This window comes from Salvelinus fontinalis, chromosome 6 (assembly GCF_029448725.1).
Source record: "Salvelinus fontinalis isolate EN_2023a chromosome 6, ASM2944872v1, whole genome shotgun sequence".
In the NCBI taxonomy this organism is placed as follows: domain Eukaryota; kingdom Metazoa; phylum Chordata; class Actinopteri; order Salmoniformes; family Salmonidae; genus Salvelinus; species Salvelinus fontinalis.
In genome coordinates, this window is record NC_074670.1 from 20,173,996 (window position 1) to 20,198,341 (window position 24,346).

The window sequence follows — 24,346 nt, forward strand, 5'->3', positions numbered from 1 at the left end:
CCCAATTTCTCTGCTCGGAAGAATTAATGCCATTAAAATGGTCTTCCTCCCACAACTGCTCTACCTATACCAGAACATCCCAGTATTCATACCTAAATCCTTTCATAAACAACTGGACTCAATTATCAATCCTTTCATCTGGGATTATAAAACACACAGGATAGGTAAAAAACACCTCTGCAAATCCAAGATGGAAGGAGGATTGTCTCTCCCAAATTTTATATTTTATTATTGGGCCGCTAACCTCCGCGCGGTTACGTTTTTGCTGGATGACGCACGTCCGTCACCCAGCTGGCTTAGTATGGAGCGGGAGGCGTGTCACCCCTTCTCTATTGGTGCTGTGATTGTCGCCTGTCAATCTGGAGAGGTCACTTTATCGTAACAATCCTATTATACATAGCACAGTCCGAATCTGGAAGCAAATTAAAACCCACTTTGAGCTTAGACCAATGTCATTCATGCTCCCGGTTGCCAGGAACCCCTCCTTTGCCCCCTCCAACCTTGATAACACCTTTGAGCAATGGGGCGAGTTGGGGATAAGTACCATAGGGGATTTATATAGAGAAGGGACCTTTGCTTCCTTTGAGTTGCCGAGGGAAACTTATAATCTTCCCAGAAGTAACTTTTTCAGATACCTACAAATCAGAGACTATGTTAGGAAACACCTCCCAACATTTGGGAACGCTAAGCCTTGCATGTTTGACGGATGCATAAAAACATCCCCCACCTCAGACAAACTGATATCTCGTTTATATGATTCTTTTCAATCGGTTAGCACACCCTCTACAGATGCCATTAAGGCAAAATGGGAGGAAGAACTAGGGACTGACATTTTGGTGGCAGACTGGGAAGATAGCTTGGAGTATATGCACACCTGCTCCATTAACTCCAGACATCGTCTCATACAGTTCAAGGTATCACACAGATTACACTATTCCAAAACCAAACTGCATAGGATATTTCCTGATACATCCCCTATGTGTGATAAATGTCAGGCTGCACAGGGTACACTACTCCACTGCTTTGCCCTATGCTCTAGCTTGTATGGTTACTGGTGTGGAATTTTTAGGATCCTCTCTGAAGTTCTGGAGACTTCATTTGACCCAGACCCGCTTCTGATAATCCTGGGAGTGTCTGATTCCCTAAACGGATTAACCAACCCCCAAAAACAACTCATCTCTTACAGTCTCATTTCGGCAAAAAAACTAATCTTGTTGTTTTGGAAAAAGAAGGAAGCGCCCACTACCAAATTATGGCTCAGCAAATTGGCAAACACTGTACACTTAGAAAGGATTAGATATATTCTGAACAATAAATTATCAACATTTGATCAAATCTGGCAGCCTTTCCTCTCTTACTTGGACCATTCGGCGCTGTGAATTTGTACTTTTTAACGCACTCTCAATTGTAATATTTTAATCCACCTCTGGGCAGCACGTGCTGGCACCGCCACCCGAGCAGTAGGGAGGGGAATAAGGGGAAGGGATAAAGGGGGGAATAAGTGGGGGGTGACACCCACCCTCTTTCTACCTGTCCTTGTTCTGTATGTCTTGTTTTGTAATAATTGTTTTGTACCCAGAACTCTGGATCTTTTTATTTCTGTCTGCTCTTTTATGTTTAGTTAAAAATTGTATACCTGCCTTTCATACCTATACACCATTCCTGTGTGTGTTCAATAAAAAATATTTGAACGAAATCTATCAAAGTAGAGGACTTTCAGGACCATGCCTTGTCTTGTTGCACTACATGCAATCAGGAGATGAAGAAAGGGTTTCCATGGTATAGCTGACCCTGCTCATTCATTTCTGATTCATTTAATAAAGAGAGACAAATCTGATGGAGATTAACCAAAATCCTGACACAATTTTTTAGGAATCACAGTTTTCAGATACTGTAAAGTCAGGAAACTACATGAGATTCTTTAAGTTATTTAATTTTTGCCCTAATTTTTTCATTAAATACTGAAAAAATAAAAACAACCATACAAATTACGTTTCCCTTCCCAGACAAAGATTGTCCTGAATTTCAAGAATCCCTTAGCAAGGATCTCTGTTAACAATATAACACAACAAGAAATGGAACATGGTATACACATCTGAAATGTACAACAGCCATGTAAATCATGTTCTTGAAAGTTTTAAATACATTTTCTCTTACAGTATCAATCAAAAGTTTGGACACACCTACTCATTCAAGGGTTTTTCTTTATTTTTACTATTTTCTACATTGCAGAAAAGTAATGAAGACATCAAAACTATGAAATAGCACATATGGAATCATGTAGTAACCAAAAAAGTGTTAAACAAATCAAAATATATTTTAGATTCTACACGATTCCATATGTGTTATTTCATAGTTTTGATGTCTTCACTATTATTCTACAATGTAGCAAATAGACCAAATAATGTACATTTAATGATAAGAACTATATATCTATCCCATTACCAAAGCAGTTAGGACTTTGAAGTTTTCAGGCCAATCACCATTTGTTCAACTAGCATTTACAGTGCAATACACCATTAAAAAAATAAACATAAATAAAATATACAAATTTGAGACCATTTACCTAAAAAGATGAAAATCCCTACACAGTGTTCATTCTCTATATATCAGAAACAATTTTCTGTCATCATTCCCACAGACATTTGTTATTTAAGAAATTAGGTACAGTGGCTTGCGAAAGTATTCACCCCCCTTGGCATTTTTCCAATTTTGTTGCCTTACAACCTGGAATTAAAATTTATTTTTGGGGGGGGTTTGTATCATTTGAGTTACACAACATGCCTATCCTTTTGAAGATGCAAAATATTTTTTATTGTGAAACAAACAAGAAATAAAACAAAAAAACAGAAAACTTTAGCGTGCATAACTATTCACCCCCCCCCCCCCCCCAGAGTCAATACTTTGTGAGTCACGTTTTGCAGCAATTACATTTGTAAGTCTCTTGGGGTATGTCTCTATAAGCTTGGCACATCTAGCCACTGGGATTTTTGCCCATCCTTCAAGGCAAAACTGCTCCAGCTCCTTCAAGTTGGATGGGTTCCGCTGGTGTACAGCAATCTTTAAGTCATACCACAGATTCTCAATTGGATTGAGGTCTGGGCTTTGACTAGGCCATTCCAAGACATTTAAATGTTTTCCCTTAAACCACTCGAGTGTTGCTTTAGCAGTATGCTTAGGGTCATTGTCCTCCTGGAAGGTGAACCTCCATCCCAGTCTCAACTCTCTGGAAGACTGAAACAGGTTTCCCTCAAGAATTTCCCTGTATTTAGCGCCAGCCATCATTCCTTCAATTCTGACCATTTTTCCAGTCCCTGCCAATGAAAAACATGGTGTTTTTGCTGTTCTCGAGGTGATGAGATGTGTTGGGTTTGCACCAGACAGTGGTTTCCTTGATGGCCAAAAACCTACATTTTAGTCTCATCCGACCAGAGTACCTTCTTCCATATGTTTGGGGAGTATCCCACATGCCTTTTGGCAAACACCAAACCTGTTTGCTTATTTTTTTCTGGCCACTCTTCCGTAAAGCCCAGCTCTGTGGAGTGTATGGCTTAAAGTGGTCCTATGGACATATACTCGAATTTCCGCTGTGGAGCTTTGCAGCTCCTTCAGGGTTATCTTTGGTCTCTTTGTTGCCTCTCTGATTAATGCCCTCCTTGCCTGGTCCGTGAGTTTTGGTGGGCCCTCTATTGGCAGGTTTGTTGTGGTGCCATATTCTTTCAATTTTTTAATAATGGATTTAATGGTGTTCCGTGGGATTTTCTACGTTTCAGATATTTTTTTATAACCCAACCCTGATCTGCACTTATCCACAACATTGTCCTTGACCTGTTTAAAGAGATCCTTGATCTTCATAGTGCCACTTGCTTGGTGGTGCCCCTTAGTGGTGTTGCAGACTCTGGGGCCTTTCAGAACAGGTGTATATATACTGAGATCATGTGACCGATCATGTGACACTTAGATTGCGCATAGGTGGACTGTATTGAACTAATTATGTGACGTATGAAGGTAATTGGTTGCACCAGATCTTATTTAGGGGCTTCATAGCAAAGGGGTTGAATATATATGCACGTACCACTTATCCGTTTTAAATTCTTACATTTTTTTTTTTAAACAAGTCATTCTTAAAATTTCACTTCACCAATTTGGACTATTTTGTGTATGTCCATTACATGAAATCCAAATAAAAATCGATTTAAATTACAGGTTGTAATTCATCAAAATAACGCCAAGGGTGGGAATACCTTTGCAATGCACTGTAGTTGCTGAAATTAGGGTTGGTGTGGCTTCAGCAGAAAGTCAAAAACATGGGTTAGAGACATCACCTCCAGACTTCTCACAGAATCAGGTAGTACACCATGGCCAGGATCAACAGACAGAACTGAATAAAATAAAGACAAGGGAACGTTAGACTTACAGCAAGAAAGTACAAATGTTGTTAGACTTTATGTTACGATCATGTCTCTACTGTATGTTGTGTAGTATCCAAAGGTGTCCGATAAATCATTTTCAGGTAATTAAACTGTTGCAACTGAATACTTAACTATTTGCCAACCTAAGTAGACCAACTGAATACTCACCATAAACATTAGCACAGCGAAACCATACCAACTGATAGCCCATGTATATCGACTGAACACAGACTCAATGTGGTTGAAGCAGCCCTGGGTAGAAAGATAGAGCAACATTTTTTTATTTTACCTTTATTTAACTAGGGGCAAAACAACCAATTTTTACCTTGTCAGCTCAGGGATTCGATCTTGCAACCTTTCAGTTACTAGTCCAGCGCTCTAACCACTAGGCTACATGCCGCCCCAATGTGCTTGTGCTTCAAGAATGTGCTTACTTCAAGTGGGAGGTATAAATGACCCCTAACCACTGATAATGTACATGGTCAGATATTTTCCATACTGTTATTAGTTACGGTACAGTTATAATTCATGGTAGGTACTGTATAATCAGATCCTAGATCTGTGGTTATGAGCTACTTAAATCTTGAGCCTTCAAGTGCAAATTAGAGAACCAGAGAATCTCTTAGGTTTTAGGCAATGGGAATGTGTTCTCACCTTAGTGAACATGATGGTGTCCTGGCCGTTCTTGCAGGCCTCTACATTCACCACCTCGTAGTTGTTCTTCCTCTTGCAGCAGTAGGTGGGCCAGGGGTAGGCTGTACCAAACTTCTCCCTGAAGGTGGAGTTGTACTCTATCCAGTCCATTGGGCCATCTGTTCCACAACACTCCACCTGAAATAGGAGAGGAGAGGATGTTGTAGAAACAATACATGGGTGAGGAATATTCTTCAATCAAACAGGAATAGTTCAGTTATTCAGTCGACAAACTGATGTTGTGACAGACTTAACTCACTTCACTCAAACTGAACAAGCTACTGTATAAGTATTTGTAGAACGTGTTACTGATACACATGTTTACTGTGACAATTGTCTACTGTGTCCCTCAGCTCTACATTCTTTATCCTAGCTACATCAACACAGTCTGCAGTGGTTGTTTCTGTCCCTGTGCAGCAAACTGATCCTATCCCTTGTCTTTCCCACACTATTGGGCTGTCCAAACCGGTTCACCCAGCAGAGACGCAGCGTCACTCTGGCATTGATGATGGAGAGAGACAGGCATGCTAAGACATGCCAGACCTGAAAAATCATCTGCTACTCCCAAGGGTGTGTGCGTGTGAGTGTGTGACTGTGTGTGTGTGTTAGTGGAATGTGATACCTTTCCCTAACAGATACTCCACACAATAACCAAGGTTTAGTCGGTCTTCGTGCTAGTCGTCTGTTTGGAATGTGTGGTGTGGCTCTGATTAGTCAAATGATCCTATGTCAGATTCCTTTGTTTTGGTGACCAGTCACCTCATTCATCACTTTGTTCCATGTCAGTGTGATCCGACTGCCAGAGTCACCGTCGGCTGCATAGTACTTCAGCATCTGCTTCTTCACCAGATTACTGTTTCCAACCAACTACAAACAGCACATAGGAGAGGATGAGACAAAACGGGAGAATACGTTTAAGGTGTGTTTCTAGAATTGTACTGGTCAAACAATGTGAAGATCTGAAGGTACCCCAGGGTGTCCATTTCCCATGTACTCACATAGTCTCTGTGGGTGACTGCAGTGATACACGAGGCACACTCAAATATGTAGATGATCAACATCAGGATCAGATACTGTCAAAATCACAAAATAAACATTTTCCTTTACTTGAAAAGAACAACAGGGAAAGAGATATAGACAAACCATATATTCAACTTGAATGATATATTTTGAAGCAGTGTTCAGATGAACAAATGAAGAACTTCAGTGACCAAATAAATTGTGATGAATTTAGTATCAAAGTCTTACTGTTAGCATTAAGGCACGGCTCTTCATCGCAGCAGCCAAGATACCAAAGACACACATGCAGAAGAAGGCAAAGCCTGTGAAAATGGCAATCCAGGCCCCGGCAAAGATGTCATCCTTCCCCGACACACTAGATATTGGGTAGAGCTTGTAATCATCTACTGCAACCCAGATGGCCAGAGCGCAAAGGGCAAGACCTGCTGCCTATAATAAGGTAATAACAGGTTTATTAAGAGTTATAACAAATTGTAACCCATTATTATAACAGAATCCTACATTACAATAGAAAGTGTTAATAACCCGTACAGTATAGTGCTGAAAAGGACCAGACATCTAATGTACTGTAATACATTTCTAGGACAGCACCATAGATCTGCACAACATTCGTCTCCAATATGATTACATATGATTAAAAAAATACTTTCAAAATACAGCTACTATAGGAATAAAATCAAGTGCAACTCTTACAGCTCCAAATATATTCCCCAGGATGAGAATGACCATAAGACAGGTGGTTCCTATGCCATCAGCCATGGTAGCAGTCCTTCTGTCAGCTCCTTCTAAACCCACTGCTCCTGAGCAGAGAAGAAAAAGACAGTGAATAAATAACAGACCCAAGTGCAAGTGTTCCTAACAGATCCAAGAGAATGTAGGGCCTGGCTGGATGTAATGAATTGTTGACATGGGAATGTGTCCAGGGAGTGGCTTGATCTTATTCACACTAGCAGCAACAGAAGTGGTCCAACCAGTCTGGCGCAGCAAGAGATTGCATTGTGGTCCTTTTGAATGGAAACACTGAGATATTGACTACAAAATATGACAAAAGAAATGGATTCATGATAAACCTAGACTATATCTGGCCCAGACAGAAAGTGAGCAGTTCTGCCTGAAGCCATCAGTCCTCAGTCTACCCTTAGGCTATATAATGTTACACCTATAGCAACCGGTATTTAACCATTCTTGACCTTTTTAGGTTACAACAGTCTCTTAAATTAGCAGGTTTAAAGACTGTTAGAGTTAGAGCAATCGTCACATCATCTATTTTTACACACAACAAACATTACCTCCCCTGCAGTGATGTCAGGCCCTGAGCATCTTCTGTTGACCAAACACCTGTCATTCTGTTGCACCTGCTGTGCTCAGCACCTGTCTCAGCTTGCTGTTAAATGTAGTCTACTTCCATGATGTCATGGGGCATGTCTGCACATGTCTTGATCCCAAGTTCCTAAAAACATGAAAGAATATACATCTTTGTACAGTATGTTTACATGCATCTTCATTGTTTTGTATGTGTGCATTGTATATTGACTAATTGGGTGGTTTGCAACATTGAATTTATTGTCAACAGGCCTATTTAACATAGCTCAATAATACACTATTCCAGTGGGCTGAGTGGCATTACTATTAGTAGGTTGAGATGAAAAGCAATGATGACATCTGCTGGGGAGAAGTGCCATTGATCTTCTTAACTGTTCACACTCAAACAGGATACAGGACAATTTCATTAGGTAGTAGGTTACATTGTTGAGAATTGTGTTTCTCATGCATGGATGATTGAAAACCTCTACAAAGTAATTTCATGTCACAATAATGCTTTTGTTAGGCTCTACATTACATTTGGTCTATAAAGAAACGTGTAGGTTATTGTCTTAAAACCTCTTTGTCTTTTAATACATTATCTTAAAATGTTCCTTTCACTTGTCACTTCTTTTTGTGTGTTTAATATATATCCTAAACACACGGCTAGTGTAACAGTATAACTTTAAACCGTCCCCTCGCGTGAACCAGGGACCCTCTGCACACATCAACATAAGTCTCAGAGCAAGTGACGTAACTGATTGAAATGCTACTAGCGCGCACCCGCTAACTAGCTAGCCATTTCACATCCGTTACACTAGCAACCCACCTCGACAACATCCAGTGAAATTGCAGTGCGCCAAATTCAAATGACAGAAATAGTAATAATAAACATTCATGAAAAAACAAGTGTTATACATCGGTTAAAAGATTAACTTCTTGTTAATCCAGCCGCTTTGTCAGATTTCAAAAAGGCTTTACGGCGAAAGAATAACATACGATTATCTGAGGACAGCGCCCCGCACACAAAAGCATACAAACATTTTCCAACCAAGCAGATGAGTCACGAAAGTCAGAAATAGCAATACAATTAATCACTTACCTTTGAAGATCTTCATCTGGTTGCAATCAGAAGGGTCCCAGTTACACAATAAATGGTCGTTTTGTTCGATAAAGTCCCTCTTTATACTTCCTGGATGGATTTTACTCAGGTTTTCGCCTGCCATATCAGTTCTGTTATACTCACAGACATTATTTTAACAGTTTTAGAAATTACTTCCGAGTGTTTTCTATCCAATTCTACCAAGTATATGCATATCCTAACCTCTGGACCTGAGTAACAGCCAGTTTACTTTGGGCACGTCATTCATCCGAATTTCCGAATACTGCCCCCTGTCACTAAAAAGTTAAATGTAAAGTAAAATAAGTGACATTTGTAATTTTATGGTAATAATTATGATCTGAATATCAAACAACAAATGTAATCTTGTTTCATACCAAGTAATATTCTTGTGATGAAAGCAGCCAGTTCTTGTGTTTCCAATAACAGTCACCAGTTTGTCTCTCTCTGTATTCACACACCATAGTCTTGCTAACACCAGCCTCTCTTGCTCGCTGAATTTTCCCGTGGGACTACACACACCTTGCTCCACCTGAAAAAATATCTATATCTGTGGTGTATTTACGATGCAGCATGTGACTGACTTGGTCAACAGTGAAGTGAACAGGGTTCAGATGTTATTCCTAAAGAACTTACTACATCGGCAAACCTCTAGAAGTGAAGGATTACTCAATACAAGAGGAAAAACCACTCTAGTGATATTAGCCTTAAAATCAAGTCTGCATATCATTTTTATTTTATCTCTGCAAGGTAAGTAGTCTGTCATTATTTATGCTTAAGTATTCTCTGTCCAACTAAATCAGTATCACTTTACATTACAGTAGACGGGAGAAAGTGCTGTAATGTAGTGCTACCCTAAAATCTGATTGTTTCTTACTTCATAGTGTTATGTAGTAGGTAGCGTAGTAAAAAGACGAATAATATGAAGAAAGTGATCGTCAGTCAGTATCCCACCTTGCAAGCTGTAAAGGCTGTGGGTTTTGTTTGGTGGCCATGAGGCCTTTCGTGTCACATATGCTCCCTCTCCGGCCTCTAGGTCACCAGGCTGCTCCTTATGGCTCACGCCTGTCACAATAGTTACGCGCACCTGTGCGTCGTCAGACTCACCTGAACTCCATCACCTCCCTGATTACCTTCCCTATATATGTCACTCCCTTTGGTTTCTTCCCCAGGCGTTATTGTTTCTGTTCCAGTGTTAAGTCTGTGCGCCGTTAGCGTTTCTTGTTTTGTATTATGTTCCGTTTATTTTATTAAAACACGCACTCCCTGAACTTGCTTCCCTACTCTCAGCGCACATCGTTACATTTCATTTATTTTTTGGACTTTATTTATATTTACATATACATATTTATATTTCGTCACCAACTGAAAATATATATAATAGCTTTGACTGGCTGACCAACAGGTCAAGAGAGACAGAGCTGGCCCTGGACCAAGGTAAGATTGCTGTCTCCCTGGGCACATGTACATTCAACACCTAGGCACATACGTTGATTTCTCACATAAATGTACATTCATTCCGGTTAGCCTAGGACCCCTAGACAAAGAGAGTGCAACAATATTCGTAGGCTAGTTATTGGTTTTGTCACGAGCATTGTGTACATTATAAAGTCTTAGGAACATATAATTGTGACACATACCTTTTTAATAGTCCTTTGTTTTTTCTCAGGGAGATAAACTGAGCTCATGATGACTGGGAAACTGAGTGAAGAAATGGTGGAGCTGCTGCTGGCACCATGGCGATCGTCTCCACGGGCGACAGGACTGGAAGGCACGCTGGTGGTGGTGTTGGAACTGTATGACCACTTCCCTTTAGATGTGGCTGTTACTGGGGGAACCCAGGAGGCCAACACTCAGCTGGCCAGAGCACTGTGTGGGTTAGGAGATGAGGAGAAAAGTGCGGATGAGGAAGCTAGTGATGGAGATGCAGATGATGAAATTGAGTTTTCTGAGACTCTGACAAAAGTGCTTGAGAGAAGGAAAAGGACAGGTTTAGGAAAGTGAGGAGGATGACAATAAGAGGAATAACCCTCCCACTGAGAACCAACCGATCGTCCTACACCCCAAATCACCAATGGTCCTGCACCCTAAAATCCCCAACATTTGGATTTGGACAATTCCAAGCCTCGATGGTCAAAACCACCCTATTGAACACTTCGATGTGTAGGTGGTCCTCACCTCAGACTCTGGGAGGTTGTCTTGGTGCTGCACTATCATGAAGCTCTGAGACAGGGACCAACCTCTGTTCTTAGTCAGAGCTGAACAGGAGTGGGACCTGGTCCAGGAGAAGCTCACAGGACCCTGTAAGACCTGTGCCTGGGAGAGAATGAGAATGCGTCAGATGGAGATTGAGAGGAAGAGGCTGGCAGCCACAGCTGGAGGAGTTGAGGTCCCAAAGGATGTGAAGCAAATGTCCTGGTGTCAGCTCTCCACCCAGGGGAGCTGGACTTCCCCAGGCTGCAGGAGCTGTTGTGTAGTGCACTAGCTTCCCACAGAAAGGCTGCCCTTGTTCATTATGTTGTAGAACTTTTGGAATCAGAGGGAGGGGTGGGGGAAAGCAGACAGACAGACTGACCCTTGCAAGCTTTAGTGACATGTCATTTCAACAAACTGTATATTTTTAAAACATTTTATTTAACTTTTTATTTAACGAGCTAGATACATTATTGTCTCCTGTTGTATCAAAGCCATGATGTGAGATGTCAGAGGCTCTGGATAATCTGAATGACCTGGTCAACGTTCTATATTAAAATCTAGATAACGTCTAAGTTTATTGGTTGCATACACAGATTTAAAATCAAATGTTAATTGTCACATGTGCCGAATACAACAGGTGTAGGTAGAGGTAGACCTTACAGTATAATTTTGGCAAGTCGTTCAGGACATCTACTTTGTGCATGACACAAGTCATTTTTCTAACAATTGTTTACAGACAGAATTTTTCACTTAAAATTCACTGTATCACAATTCCAGTGGATCAGAAGTTTACATACACTAAGTTGACTGTGCCTTTAAACAACTTGGAAAATTACAGAAAATTATGACTATAATATAGAAAATGATGGCTATAGAAGCTTCTGATAAGCTAATTGTCAGGACCCGGTGCGAGAAACAGTCACTAGTAATCGTCAGAACCCAGAAGATGAGGCAGACACAGCAGTACTAGAGATGGTGGTTTAATAAAAGAACAAAATCTTCAGGCAAAGAAACTAAATCCACAATGTCCAAAAATAAAGCCAAGAGGCACAAAATGGAAATCCTCCAAAATACAAAAGAAACTCCACAAAGTAGTAAAAAACAGCAGGGAAAAACAAACCTCAAAAGACTACTCAAATAATACACAAGAACTAAACCAGAGAACCTCTGGAAAATCCAACAAGAGAAATATCTGTATAAAACAAGGCTGGGGCTGGGTGCTAACTTACAAACACTGAGCAAGGAACTGAGGAACACACAGGGTTTAAATACTAACAAGGGAATGACCTACAGGTGCAAACAATAATTAGAGCAAGAAAAACAAAAGGTACAAAAAAGGTGCAATGGGGACATCTAGTGACCAAAACCCGAACAGTCTTGGCCAAAACCTGACACGAATTGATATATTTTGAGTCAATTGGAGTTGTACCTGTGGATGTATTTCAAGGCATACCTTCAAACTCATTGCCTCTTTGCTTAACATCATGGGAAAATCAAAAGAAATCAGCCAAGACCTTAGAAAAAAATGGTAGACTTCCACAAGTCTGGTTCATCTTTGGGAGCAATTTCCAAACGCCTGATGGTACCACATTCATCTGTACAAACAATAGTACGCAAGTATAAACACCATGGAACCACGCAACCATTATACCGCTCAGGAGGCAACGCTACCAAATACTAATACCAAATACTAATTGAGTGTATGTAAACTTCTGACCCACTGTGAATGTGGTGAAAGAAATAAAAGCTGAAATAAATCATTCTCTCTACTATTATTCTGACATTTCACATTCTTAAAATAAAGTGGTGATCCTAACTGACCTAAGAAAGGGAATTTTTACTAGGATTAAATGTCAGGAATTGTGAAAAACTGAGTTTAAATGTTTTTGGCTAAGGTGTATGTAAACTTCCGACTTCAACTGTATCTCTAACAGTGCAGTAGAATGTCTCACAAATACAGTACAAATAAATATATATATATTTTTTTCTTCACCTTTATTTAACCAGGTAGGCCAGTTGAGAACAAGTTCTCATTTACAACTGCGACCTCGCCAAGATAAAGCAAAGCAGTGCGACAAAAACAACACAGAGTTACACATGGGATAAACAAACGTACAGTCAATAACACAATAGAAAAATCTGTATACAGTGTGTGCAAATTAAGTAAGGAGGTAAGGCAATAAATAGGCCATAGTGGCGAAGTAATTACAATTTAGCAATTAACACTGGAGTGATAGATGTACAGATGAGGATGTGCAAGAAGAAATACTGGTGTGCAAAAGAGCAGAAAGAAAACAAATATGGGATGATGTAGGTAGTTGGTTGGATGGGCAATTTACAGATGTTCTGTGTACAGCTGCAGCGATCGGTAAGCTGCTCTGACAGCTGATGTTTAAAGTTAGTGAGGAAGATATAAGTCTCCAACTTCAGTGATTTTTGCAATTCGTTCCAGTCATTGGCAGCAGAGAACTGTAAGGAAAGGCGGCCAAAGAGATGTTGGATTTGAGGATGACCAGTGAAATATACCTGCTGGAGCGTGTGCTACGGTTGGGTGTTGCTATGCTGACCAGTGCGCTGAGATAAGGCAGAGCTTTACCTAGCAAAGACTTATAGATGACCTGGAGCCAGTGGGTTTGGCGATGAATATGTAGCGAGTACCAGCCAATGAGAGCATACAGGTCACAGTGGTGCGTAGTATATGGGGCTTTGGTGACAAAACGGATGGCACTGTGATAGACTGTATCCAATTTGCTGAGTAGAGTGTTGGATGCTTTTTTGTAAAGGACATCACCGAAGTCAAGGATCAGTAGGATAGTCATTTTTACAAGAGTATGTTTGGCAGCATGAGTGAAGGAGGCTTTGTTGTGAAATAGGAAGTCGATTCTAGATTTAATTTCGGATTGGAGATGCTTAATATGATTCTGAAAGGAGAGTTTACAGTCTAGCCGGATACCTAGGTATTTATAGTTGTCCACATATTCTAAGTCAGAACCTTCCAGATTAGTGATGCTAGTCGGGCGGGTGGGTGCGGGCAGCAATTGGTTGAAGAGCATGCATTTCGTTTTACTAGCATTTAAGAGCAGTTGGAGGCCACGGAAGGAGTGTTGTATGGCATTGAAGCTTGTTTGGAGGTTTGTTAACAGTGTCCAAAGAAGGGCCAGATGTATACAGAATGGTGTCGTCTGCGTAGAGGTGTATCAAAGAATCACCCGCAGCAAGAGCGACATCATTGATATATACAGAGAAAAGAGTCAGCCCGAGAATTGAACCCTGTGGCACCCCCATAGAGACTGCCAGAGGTCCGGACAACAGGTTTGACACACTGAACTCTATCTGAGAAGTAGTTAGTGACACTGTTGCCACCTTCTCAGTTAGGAAAGTAGCTATTGGCTGTCCGAAAAGTCGCTAGAAGTCGCTAAATGACGTTATCACCTAGTTTGCATAATTGGCCATGTCCATGTAATTGTGATGGACGCTGTAGGAGAGAGGAATAATGTCGTGAGAGAGACAAAAAGTGAGTAAAAAACAACTTAAATATGTTGAGAACTACAAATGAGCAAGCTATAGAGCGTGGCACACACAGCGAATAAGAAGCAGATATTTGAGGCCATACTCCTCCTTCAGCACTTTATGGACCCCATTGTTAATCTCTGTCATAACAGAGGCATTGTCAGTCCCTATCCCCAAGAGTTTCTCTTTTTTAAGACAACACTTCTCGAGGAAAGCCACAACAGAGGGCTATAGATTTGGCATCTCCTCCCTCCAACTCAACAAGCCCCAGAAACGTTGATACAATTGTCTGCTTGGTGTAACTAAAGTACCTTATCACAACCCCCAGGTACTTAGAAACACTTACATCCGTGGACTCATCGAGGAGGAGGCTGAAACGCTGGTCACCCACATCTGCGACCAACTTTTTCAGAAAGTATGGTGCTAGAACACCATTAATAATTTCTGTGCACTTTGTCCTGTGCATTTTGAAGTGGGTAGCAGCAGTGGAGTCTGAGAAAGCAGCTCTACATTCTTCTCCAATGTGATCACATGCCAGGATGGAACAGTGTTCAGTGATAGCTAATGCCATGGTGGCCTCAGCCTTTTTTGCAGTTTTTTAACCATAAATGGCAGCTTGTTTTGGGTGGAACTGTTATAAGGCTTTGCCTTTTGAGTATGTTTTTGAGTTGTCATGTGTTTTTTTTACATCACTAAGTTTGGCGTAGAAATCAGCCTTACAATACAGGCAGTATGCTCATGTATCATCTCCAATAAACGGCTTCAATCAGCCTTTGAATTCAGGGTTTGATTCCCACTCCTTTCTATATTTTTGAGTGTACAGTTTAGACTGAGACATGGTGAGCTAGCCAGCTAGATGTTTAGCTTATGTCACAGAGAGGCACACACACAGTGGACAAGGTGAGTAAGTGACTGAGGCTGTGTGAGTCAAATACAGTGATTTATTTTTGTGCAGTGATTTATTTTAGACAAAGAACATTTTACATTTACATCCCGCTCTGAATGTAAGCCATGATCAGCCAGCGGCAGCTTCCCGCATGCGCAATTCATTTGCAGTCTGGATGTGGAGGGGTGAACATCTCCTGCTCTGACTGCAGCTGGGAGGGACTGCTGCGCGAGAACTGGGCCGCGTGTGAGTGCTTGTTGAGAAGAGTAAGAACCATACGTGCTTTCACATCAGAGTATCCAAAAGTCTCCAATAACACCAGAAAAAGTCGCTAGATTTGTCACTAGACGATTTTTTAAAAATGTGTCGCTAGAGGGGTCTGAATACTCCCTAAATATAGCGACAAAGTCGCTAAGTTGGCAACACTGGTTAGTGAACCAGGCGACGCAGTCATTAAAGAAACCAAGGCTGTTGAGTCTGCTGATAAGAATACGGCGACTGACAGAGTCGAAAGCCTTGGCCAGATTGATGAAAGTCGATGATAATCATTGTATGGTGAAGTTGTATCCAGTTTATGAAGTTATGGGTCATTATGGTTTTAATAAAATAAAATACATTAAATACAAATACCGCTGCAAATGAGTCATTTCATTTTTTGCAATAAAAGAAAGCCATGTTGTAATTGCTTTCCCGTACACTAGATGGCAACCATACAAAAAGAACAAGCAAAGGATTTCCAGCAAAGAAGACAACATCGGTGATTGTAATTGGTTGTTCAACGCAGCGACGAAGTCCTCTGTCATCAATGGTATGTCACGGAGGTTCATATGAGTCGTGACTCCAACTTTAGACCGCAAAAGGTAATTTCTAGACATTTCTACATTTATTCCAATAAGCATATCGTTATGTCTGTTTACCTCTCGTGAAGTTGTGCCTTCCTTTCCAACGTATGCTACACTTTTCCCCAGTTGTTTTGCATGCTAACCGGCTAACAACGTTTGCGGTTATTTTGAATGCATTGGGTAACACCTGAGAACAGGTGTTGTGAGCGAAGACTCCTTCAAAACTAACGTTACTTAGTTCCATCTGATATATTGCTGGTGTATTGTCATTTACAGTAAAACTGCACACAACCGAATGACTGCCTTTGGCCCCTACCGTAATTTGGCATCATGCCTTTACACGTTCACTGGTCTTACTTATCTAACTAATTATTAGCTAGCAAATCAAATCAAACTTTATTTGTCACATGCGCCGAATGCAACAAGTGTAGACCTTAACGTGAAATGCTTACTTACAATTCCTTAACCAACAGTGCAGTTCCAGAAGAGTTAAGAAAATATTGACCAAATAAACGAAAGTAAAAAGTAACACAATATCATCTTCAAGCTAGCTGTATTTAGGCTATTGCTGTATCCAGCTACTGCTAGGTATATGCTCAACTGGATCAAAGTGAAAACTGTCACTGACTGTACACAAAAGTTTTTATTTCAAGAAAGTACATTTCTCTTGTCTCTCTGAGTCTCCAGACAGCAAGCAGATTGAAAGGGGCTGTCATTATGTCATCATCTTATCAGGGGCCACCACCCAGACCCAACCCTCCTTCTCCACTCAAGATTAGTGGGAGACATAGGCTACAACTCTCTGAGTCAGTCATCTGTTTGATGAGTGAGAGACACCATCATATTGTTTTAGTAATGGGCCCTTGTAGCTAACTAAACTCAACTCTGTGGTGAAGGAAGTTTCTGATTATCTCCACCCACGGAGTTGAGCAGGGACCAGGCTTTGTGGAAGTCAGTCTCTGACTACATCGATTCAAGGTTATTACTTTAAAAAATGTAAATTATGAAACACTTACCTTGTACCTATGTTTGTCTTCTGTAGTTGCATGCCTTTCTTTGTCCATACTTTTTAACAAAACATTGGTCAAATACAACCACTGACCATTTCAACGTTTTCTATTTCTCAAAGATTGCTCTAAAACGTACATTACCCTGCCTAAACTGAGATTCAATTGGCACATTTTAGAGCAACAGAAATTAGGAAACGGTCGGTGGTTGTATTTGACGAACGTTGCATAACAAAGTTTGGATTTCAGCAAACAGGCACGCAACTACAGAGGACAAATATAGGTACAAGGTAAGTGTTTAACAATTACAATTTTTAGAAGTATTGACCTTGAGCAAATCGATGTAGTCACAGCTGAATTCCACAAACCCTTGTCACTGCTTCACCCCGAGGGGAAGCTCATCTTCAAAAACACTTCCTCATGGGGTCAAGTAGGCTTGGCCAGTTACCGGTCTGACAGTGTGCAGCTGTCCTTGTTTCCCCCCACTTTAACCAAAGCCAAGCTTGGTCACTTCACTGAAGTTTCTACTAACATTACTTGGTTTGCTCAGTTGCTCTTAATGCCATTTATACATTGATGCTTGAGGGATTTGTGTGGTACAGAATATACATTACAGCCCTGTTCTGTTCCATTGCACAGAGCTGGCCATCCTAGGGCCGAATGCAGAAGACAGTGGCTGTCCTGGGAGGGGGGATCGGGGGCCTGTCAGCCTGCTTCCACCTCAGCAAGAGCCCCCAGGTCTCCAAGGTAAATATCATTACCACAACTATCTCAACATATGCTGCAGGTAGACTACATCTCTACTGTAAGGCCAAACATACTGTAATTAAGCTGTTATTACACTACTGAGATGCCCACTAGGCCCTGCACAGGTACAACATTAGATTAATATCTCTCCCTGTCTGTCTTTGTAGATAGTGCTGCTGGAGAGGGATGGACGGTTCGGAGGCTGGCTAAGTTCAACTCGTAGGGATGATGGAGCTGTGTTTGAACATGGACCCAGAGGGATACGACCTGCAGGAGCCATGGGACGAAACACACTCAACATGGTAGGCACTGTAGTGTGTGTGTGTGTGTGTGTGTGTGTGTGTGTGATTGAGAGTAGGTAAAAATCAAAGTCTGTTTTCTACAGGTGGAAGAGTTGGGGCTGGAGAGCGAGGTCCTCCCAGTCACCTATGATCACGTGGCCTCTAAGAACCGTTACCTCTACGTGGGAGGCCAGCTACACAAGATGCCTTCTGGCTTAGGGTAAGGGGGGTAAGGATGAGTGATAAAATAGTACCACGTTAGACACAAACAGCTATGTTCATGCATTCACAACATGGTGAAATGAATCAACTGTAGGTAGTCTGTCTATCCAAGTCACCCTCTGTCTCTCTCCCTCCATCCAGTGGAGTAGTACGTACAGTCCCTCCGTTCTCTCGTCCTCTGGTCCAGAGCATTCTGAAGGAGATACTGATCAGCAGAGGAAAGGAGGAGGATGAGTCTGTTCATTCCTTCGTGTCAAGAAGGCTGGGCACTGAGGTGAGATGGAATTAAAAACAATACCCTAAATTATGTCCACACAACTTCCACATCAGTTCAGAGTGACAGTATGCTCCTCTTCTCTCGCTGCAGCTTGCAGACATTGCCATCGACAGCCTGTGCAGGGGAGTGTTTGCAGGGGACTGCAGGAAGCTGAGTGTGCGCTCTTGTCTCCCGCCACTCTACAACGCAGAGAAGGCCAGAGGTTCCATCATCCTGGGAATGTTGCTGGGCTCAGGTGAGAGAGAGTCCGCCACCACACCGACGCTACATAGGAATTCAGAGTCTTACATGTCCCCATAAGTCATATTGCTGACCTGTCTAATTAAGTAGATGAATAACAAGTGTGACTGTCCCCCCAGGCCCTGGACCAGACGTACCCCGCTCTACTCTGACCAAGAGGGCCGCTCAGGAGAACTGGGCCCAGTGGTCACTGAAGAGGGGCTTACAGAACCTTCCAGAAGCCCTGGAGGAGAGGATGAGGAATGGGGGACGTGTAGAGGTGCACAGAGACACCCCTGTGATGGGGCTAAGTACTAATGGCACCGGCTGGGAGGTGAGACTGCTGGAGACCTGGGGGTTGAGACGCATGTATGTGTACTGCCATTGCACTGGCGTTGTGGTGGTATATGTATTTTTAAGTTGTTTATTAAATCCAGTAAATTAATCAACTGATGTCTGTGCAATTGACTTTTTAACACAGATTCAACTGGAGGACGGCACCATCAAAGCTGATCATATCATTGCTGCTCTACCGGCAAAAGGTAAATTAACTTTTACTAAACTGGATCACTGAGCCTAAATCTTTTAACTTCAAACAGTGATTCTTAAATTCAGTCCCTGCTGTTTTGCCTGTGGACCTGGAAGCCTGTGTGGTTTTGGTCTTCAGTTGTGCTTATGTGTTGCTTTAGCTCTGGCCTCAGCACTGCCCTCTGCTGCACAGCCCCTGTCACAGCAGCTACTGGAGATCGCCACAGTGACCGTTGCCGTGGTAAACCTGGAGTACGAGGGTTCCGTCCTGCCTGTCACGGTGAGAACACTCAATGAGAATGAAGCAATTTGTTTTGCAAGATTCTCTGTTATTTTCTATGGATATGGGTGTGTTTCAGAATGTGTGTGTGTGTATCTAATGTGAGTGTTGTCTTGTGTGGCCTCAGGGCTTTGGCCACCTGGTGCCATCCTCAGAAGACAGAGGTCTCCTAGGGGTGGTCTATGACTCTGTGCCCTTCCCTCAGCACAACCGCACTGGAGGACCCACCACCAGACTAACAGTAAGAGACACACAATATATATGTACTATATTCTCTCTCTCATACACAAACAATTACAATGTGTGTGTTATAGGCCGTGCAAGAATGCTTTCCTATGTTAATAATGCACAGCATGGCAGGGACCAACCTTCCATGTATAAACTACAGTGGAACCCATCAACATATACAGTGTTCCACTCAGCGTGAATTATACATGCTTTAGACAACAGGATGACAGATCTCCAAGTCACTTACAAACACAGTCCAGCCTCAGTCAGGCTTATGGGGTCATGTCACAAGGAGGTGGTGGTGGTAGGAGTTTTCTATTTGGAATACCCTGGTGTGGAAGACATAACTAACTGCAAATAGCCTCAGGTGCCATGTGACTTGACTTCTACAACAGATATCACTCCATTATTGATGTTCCTCCTAGCCTTCTTAAGACATTATTTGATTACTGGGCAGATGCCTGTTTCTCTAGACATGTATGCAAACAGACAAGCTGCTGGCCAAGGCAAATACGGTGCAGCCATCCGTGGGACTATATCTCAGTAGCCCTGAACTAGGCTGTTGTGGAATGTAAACTCAGCAAAAAAATAAATGTCCTCTCACTGTCAGCTGTGTTTATTTTCAGCAAACTTAACATGTGTAAATATTTGAATGAACATAAGATTCAACAACTGAGACATAAACTGAACAAGTTCCACAGACATGTGACTAACAGAAATGGAATAATGTGTCCCTGAACAAAGGGGGGGTCAAAATCAAAAGTAACAGTCAGTATCTGGTGTGGCCACCAGCTGCATTTAGTACTGCAATGCATCTCCTCCTCATGGACTGCACCAGATTTGCCAGTTCTTGCTGTGAGATGTTACCCCACTCTTCTACCAAGGCACCTACAAGTTCCCGGACATTTCTGGGGGGAATGGCCCTAGCCCTCACCCTCCAATCCAACAGGTCCCAGACGTGCTCAATGGGATTGAGATCCGGGCTCTTCGCTGGCCATGGCAGAACACTGACATTCCTGTCTTGCAGGAAATCATGCACAGAACGAGCAGTATGGCTGGTGGCATTGTCATGCTGGAGGGTCATGTCAGGATGAGCCTGCAGAAAGGGTACCACATGATGGAGGAGGATGTCTTCCCTGTAACGCACAGCATTGAGATTGCCTGCAATGACAACAAGCTCAGTCCGATGATGCTGTGACACACCGCCCCAGACCATGACGGACCATCAACGTCCAAATCGATCCCGCTCCAGAGTACAGGCCTCGGTGTAACGCTCATTCCTTCGACGATATACAAGAATCCAACCATTACCCCTGGTGAGACAACTGCGGCCCGTCAGTGAAGAGAACTTTTTGCCAGTCCTGTCTGGTTCAGCGACGGTGGGTTTGTGCCCGTAGGCGACGTTGTTGCCGGTGATGCCTGGTGAGGACTTGCTTTACAACAGGCCTACAAGCCCTCAGTCCAGCCTCTCTCAGCCTATTGCGGACAGTCTGAGCGCTGATGGAGGGATTGTGCGTTCCTGGTGTAACTCGGGCAGTTGTTGTTGCCATCCTGTACCTGTCCCGCAGGTGTGGTGTTCGGATGTACCGATCCTATGCAGGTGTTGTTACATGTGGTCTGCCACTGCGAGGACGATCAGCTGTCCGTCCTGTCTCCCTGTAGCGCTGTCTTAAGCGTCTCACAGTACAGACATACAGGCAATTTATTGCCCTGGCCACATCTGCAGTCCTCATGCCTCCTTGCAGCATGCCTAAGGCACGCTCACACAGATGAGCAGGGACCCTGGGCATCTTTCTTTTGGTGTTTTTCAGAGGCAGTAGAAAGGCCTCTTTAGTGTCCTAAGTTTTCATAACTGCGACCTTAATTGCCTACCGTCTGTAATCTGTTACTGTCTTACTGTCTTCCACAGGTGCATGTTCATTAATTGTTTATGGTTCGTTGAACAAGCATGGGAAACAGTGTTTAAACCCTTTACAATGAAGATCTGTGAAGTTATTTGGATTTTTACGAATTATCTTTGAAAGACAGGGTCCTGAAAAGGGGACGTTTCTTTTTTTGCTGAGTTTAGTTCCATTTCTTCAGCAACGGTCTTATAGGTCCTTTAGGACAAAGGATGTTTGATGATTCATTTGTTATTAAACTGGCTGGCTGGCATACAGTTTCCTAAACTCAGTCCTGGGGCCTCCCATGGGTGTACGCTTTGGTTTTTGCCCTAGCAGTACACAGTTAATTAAAAAAAACAACTCCTCAAGCTTTGATTATTTGAATCCGCTGTGTAGTGCTAGGGCAACAACCAAAATGTAGGACAGAGTTTGGGATAACCTGCTCTAAATGGTTGGGCTCATGGCCTTACTGTGTACTGTCTGTGTTCCCTAGGTGATGATGGGCGGGGCCTGGTTCCAGGAAGTGTTTGGGAATCCAGAGGAAGTGACTGAGCAGCTCCTCCTGGATAGGGCCACCCAGGCGGTGACATCACACCTGGGCGTTACCACACCACCTATCTGGAGCGTCGTAGCACTACTCAAGGTAAGACGTGTGAGCGAACTGTTTCACAAGTCTTCATTTGTGTTTCAAGAGACTTGAATCAAAAGCCTCTTCTTGTTCAATTTCATTCATTAACCACTGTGTCACCAGAGGCCCTCATTGGGCCCTGTATTCAGTTAGTATTCGAACCAACCAATGATGTATTCAGTTGAGCTCCACTATGTCATAACTTATTCATGTCCCAGGGGAGAAAGACTGGAGCAAACAGATCAACAAGCCTGTTGATGATCACTATCTCACCAGATGGATGGCTCCTCTGTTTCTGTATTGGTCTTTCTCCCCCATTCCCTCTATGGAACTGGATAGGGAGGATGGAGAGGGGCACTGGGATGTTAGATCCTCTTCCCCTACTCCTACACACACCTTCACAGACACACACTACCCCAAGTCAGCTACATCAGTATTCATAGTGCTGCATCTCCTGGTTTCTAGCTCAAATCCTGATGTTTCCCTTGCACCAAGTCATTCCCCCTGTTGTATGCTAAGATGCTCTTGTCATTTATTTCATCAGCACCAACAAATCCTTTTCCATTTGTGTTATCTTTCTGCGCTCCCATGTCAACCAACAACCAGGCAGCAGAGATAGCAGGAAGTTTTGAGCAAGACAAATAGTTCAATTTGAATGGTATGGTCTGTATAGATAGACGACGCGATATTCACTTCCGAACTGACACTGTAGGGGAACAAATGTCCTATTTTTTTACATTTGTTGACAGGATGGATTCATCATTCACTGCTATCGTCCATAAATGTGATCTGAGTGCCTGCTTTCCTGTCCAGTCACTCTTAGTTTTAACGTCCTCCACCATTTGTAGGCTGGTCTGTATGTGCTTAGCCAACTCCTTGGCATTATGATGATAGTTAAGCGATGGCTTTAGCTCATACAGGTCTGGGATCAGGACAGCTAATATAATTGTCTTAATATGTAATTTATCTCCTGTAGGACTGCATTCCTCAATATTACCTTGGACACTGGAAACGACTTGGTAAGACGGGGACAGTCTTCATTTAATAGATTTAACTCTTTCTATTGTGCTGGGTATCTCTGATTGTGTGTTCTGTCTTATCTCTGTGCCCTGTACTGAAAAAGAGGTATACTTTTTATAATATACCTATCCACTGTATATCTGTTGATTTGGGCTTGATTTTTCTATCAACAGAAAATATGAGACAATACATCAGAGACCACAATCTACCCCTTAGCCTGGCTGGGTCCTCTTATGATGGCGTCTCGGTCAATGATGTCATCTTCAGTGGACGGACGGCAGCAGAGGGCCTTGTGGGAAAAGTCTAACCAGACGTTCGGGTTCCCAACCATGGATATAAGCTTATATTGTGAAATAGATTTTGGTTTTTTTCCTCATCGCATTGCGTTGTACATTTTAGTTTTGCTTTTACACAACTGTATCACAACCGGCCATGATTGGGAGTCCCATAGGGCGGCGCACAATTGGCCCAGCGTCGTCCGGGTTTGGCCGTTGTAGGCCGTCATTGTAAATAAGAATTTGTTCTTAACTGACTTGCCTAGTTAAATAAAAATACAAATAAAATGTACATACAACTTACTAGTCACCCTCTGCATTTAAGCCCTCTGCAAAGGGATGTCATTTTTTGCGCAATATTCCTGATTTAGAAGCAGCATATTTATGAAGTTTTCCATTTCTATCTCATTTGGACAAAGTACAGATTGATCCTCTAGAGATGATTCTATGTCTGAGACATCACCACTAGCCTGGAAACCACGGGTAACCCACAGAACAGTTCTCATTCTAATAAAATATTGTTTTTGAAATCAAGGTCTGGATGAAAGTCATATGTCGTCACTACGTAAAATGGAACCACAATCTGAACTGTTTTAGAATGATTTGTCCCCGTAACCTTACTTCAAGGATTTCATTTTCCATGCAGTAGTGCAAAATGTAGAGTAACATTTTAAATTCAGGATGAGATTTCATATTTTAGTTATGGTGCCTTTTTGCTAAAAGAAATCACCACCCCTTCATGAATGCACAGGCATATTTCATGTGGGAGA

General features: G+C 42.3%; 2 protein-coding genes across 2 annotated transcripts; one reads left to right on the top strand and one right to left on the bottom strand.

Annotated features, from left to right (window-relative positions):
• Positions 1 to 2,897: 2,897 nt before the first annotated feature.
• LOC129857308 (uroplakin-1a-like) lies at positions 2,898 to 7,007 on the bottom strand. Its single transcript, XM_055925424.1, has 7 exons — positions 6,819 to 7,007; positions 6,354 to 6,554; positions 6,104 to 6,178; positions 5,865 to 5,972; positions 5,067 to 5,243; positions 4,581 to 4,664; positions 2,898 to 4,381 (listed from the first exon to the last, which is right to left on the bottom strand). The coding sequence occupies exons 1-7, from the start codon at positions 6,882 to 6,884 to the stop codon at positions 4,337 to 4,339; spliced, it is 756 nt and encodes a 251-aa protein (XP_055781399.1). The 5' UTR covers positions 6,885 to 7,007; the 3' UTR covers positions 2,898 to 4,336.
• Positions 7,008 to 15,889: 8,882 nt separating this feature from the next.
• Positions 15,890 to 24,110, top strand: LOC129857309 (protoporphyrinogen oxidase-like). The gene is made up of 13 exons (XM_055925425.1): positions 15,890 to 15,999; positions 17,628 to 17,735; positions 17,903 to 18,037; positions 18,121 to 18,236; positions 18,380 to 18,512; positions 18,606 to 18,750; positions 18,875 to 19,068; positions 19,216 to 19,276; positions 19,424 to 19,542; positions 19,670 to 19,783; positions 22,147 to 22,296; positions 23,258 to 23,300; positions 23,475 to 24,110. The coding sequence occupies exons 2-13, from the start codon at positions 17,649 to 17,651 to the stop codon at positions 23,606 to 23,608; spliced, it is 1,431 nt and encodes a 476-aa protein (XP_055781400.1). The 5' UTR covers positions 15,890 to 15,999; positions 17,628 to 17,648; the 3' UTR covers positions 23,609 to 24,110.
• Positions 24,111 to 24,346: the final 236 nt, after the last annotated feature.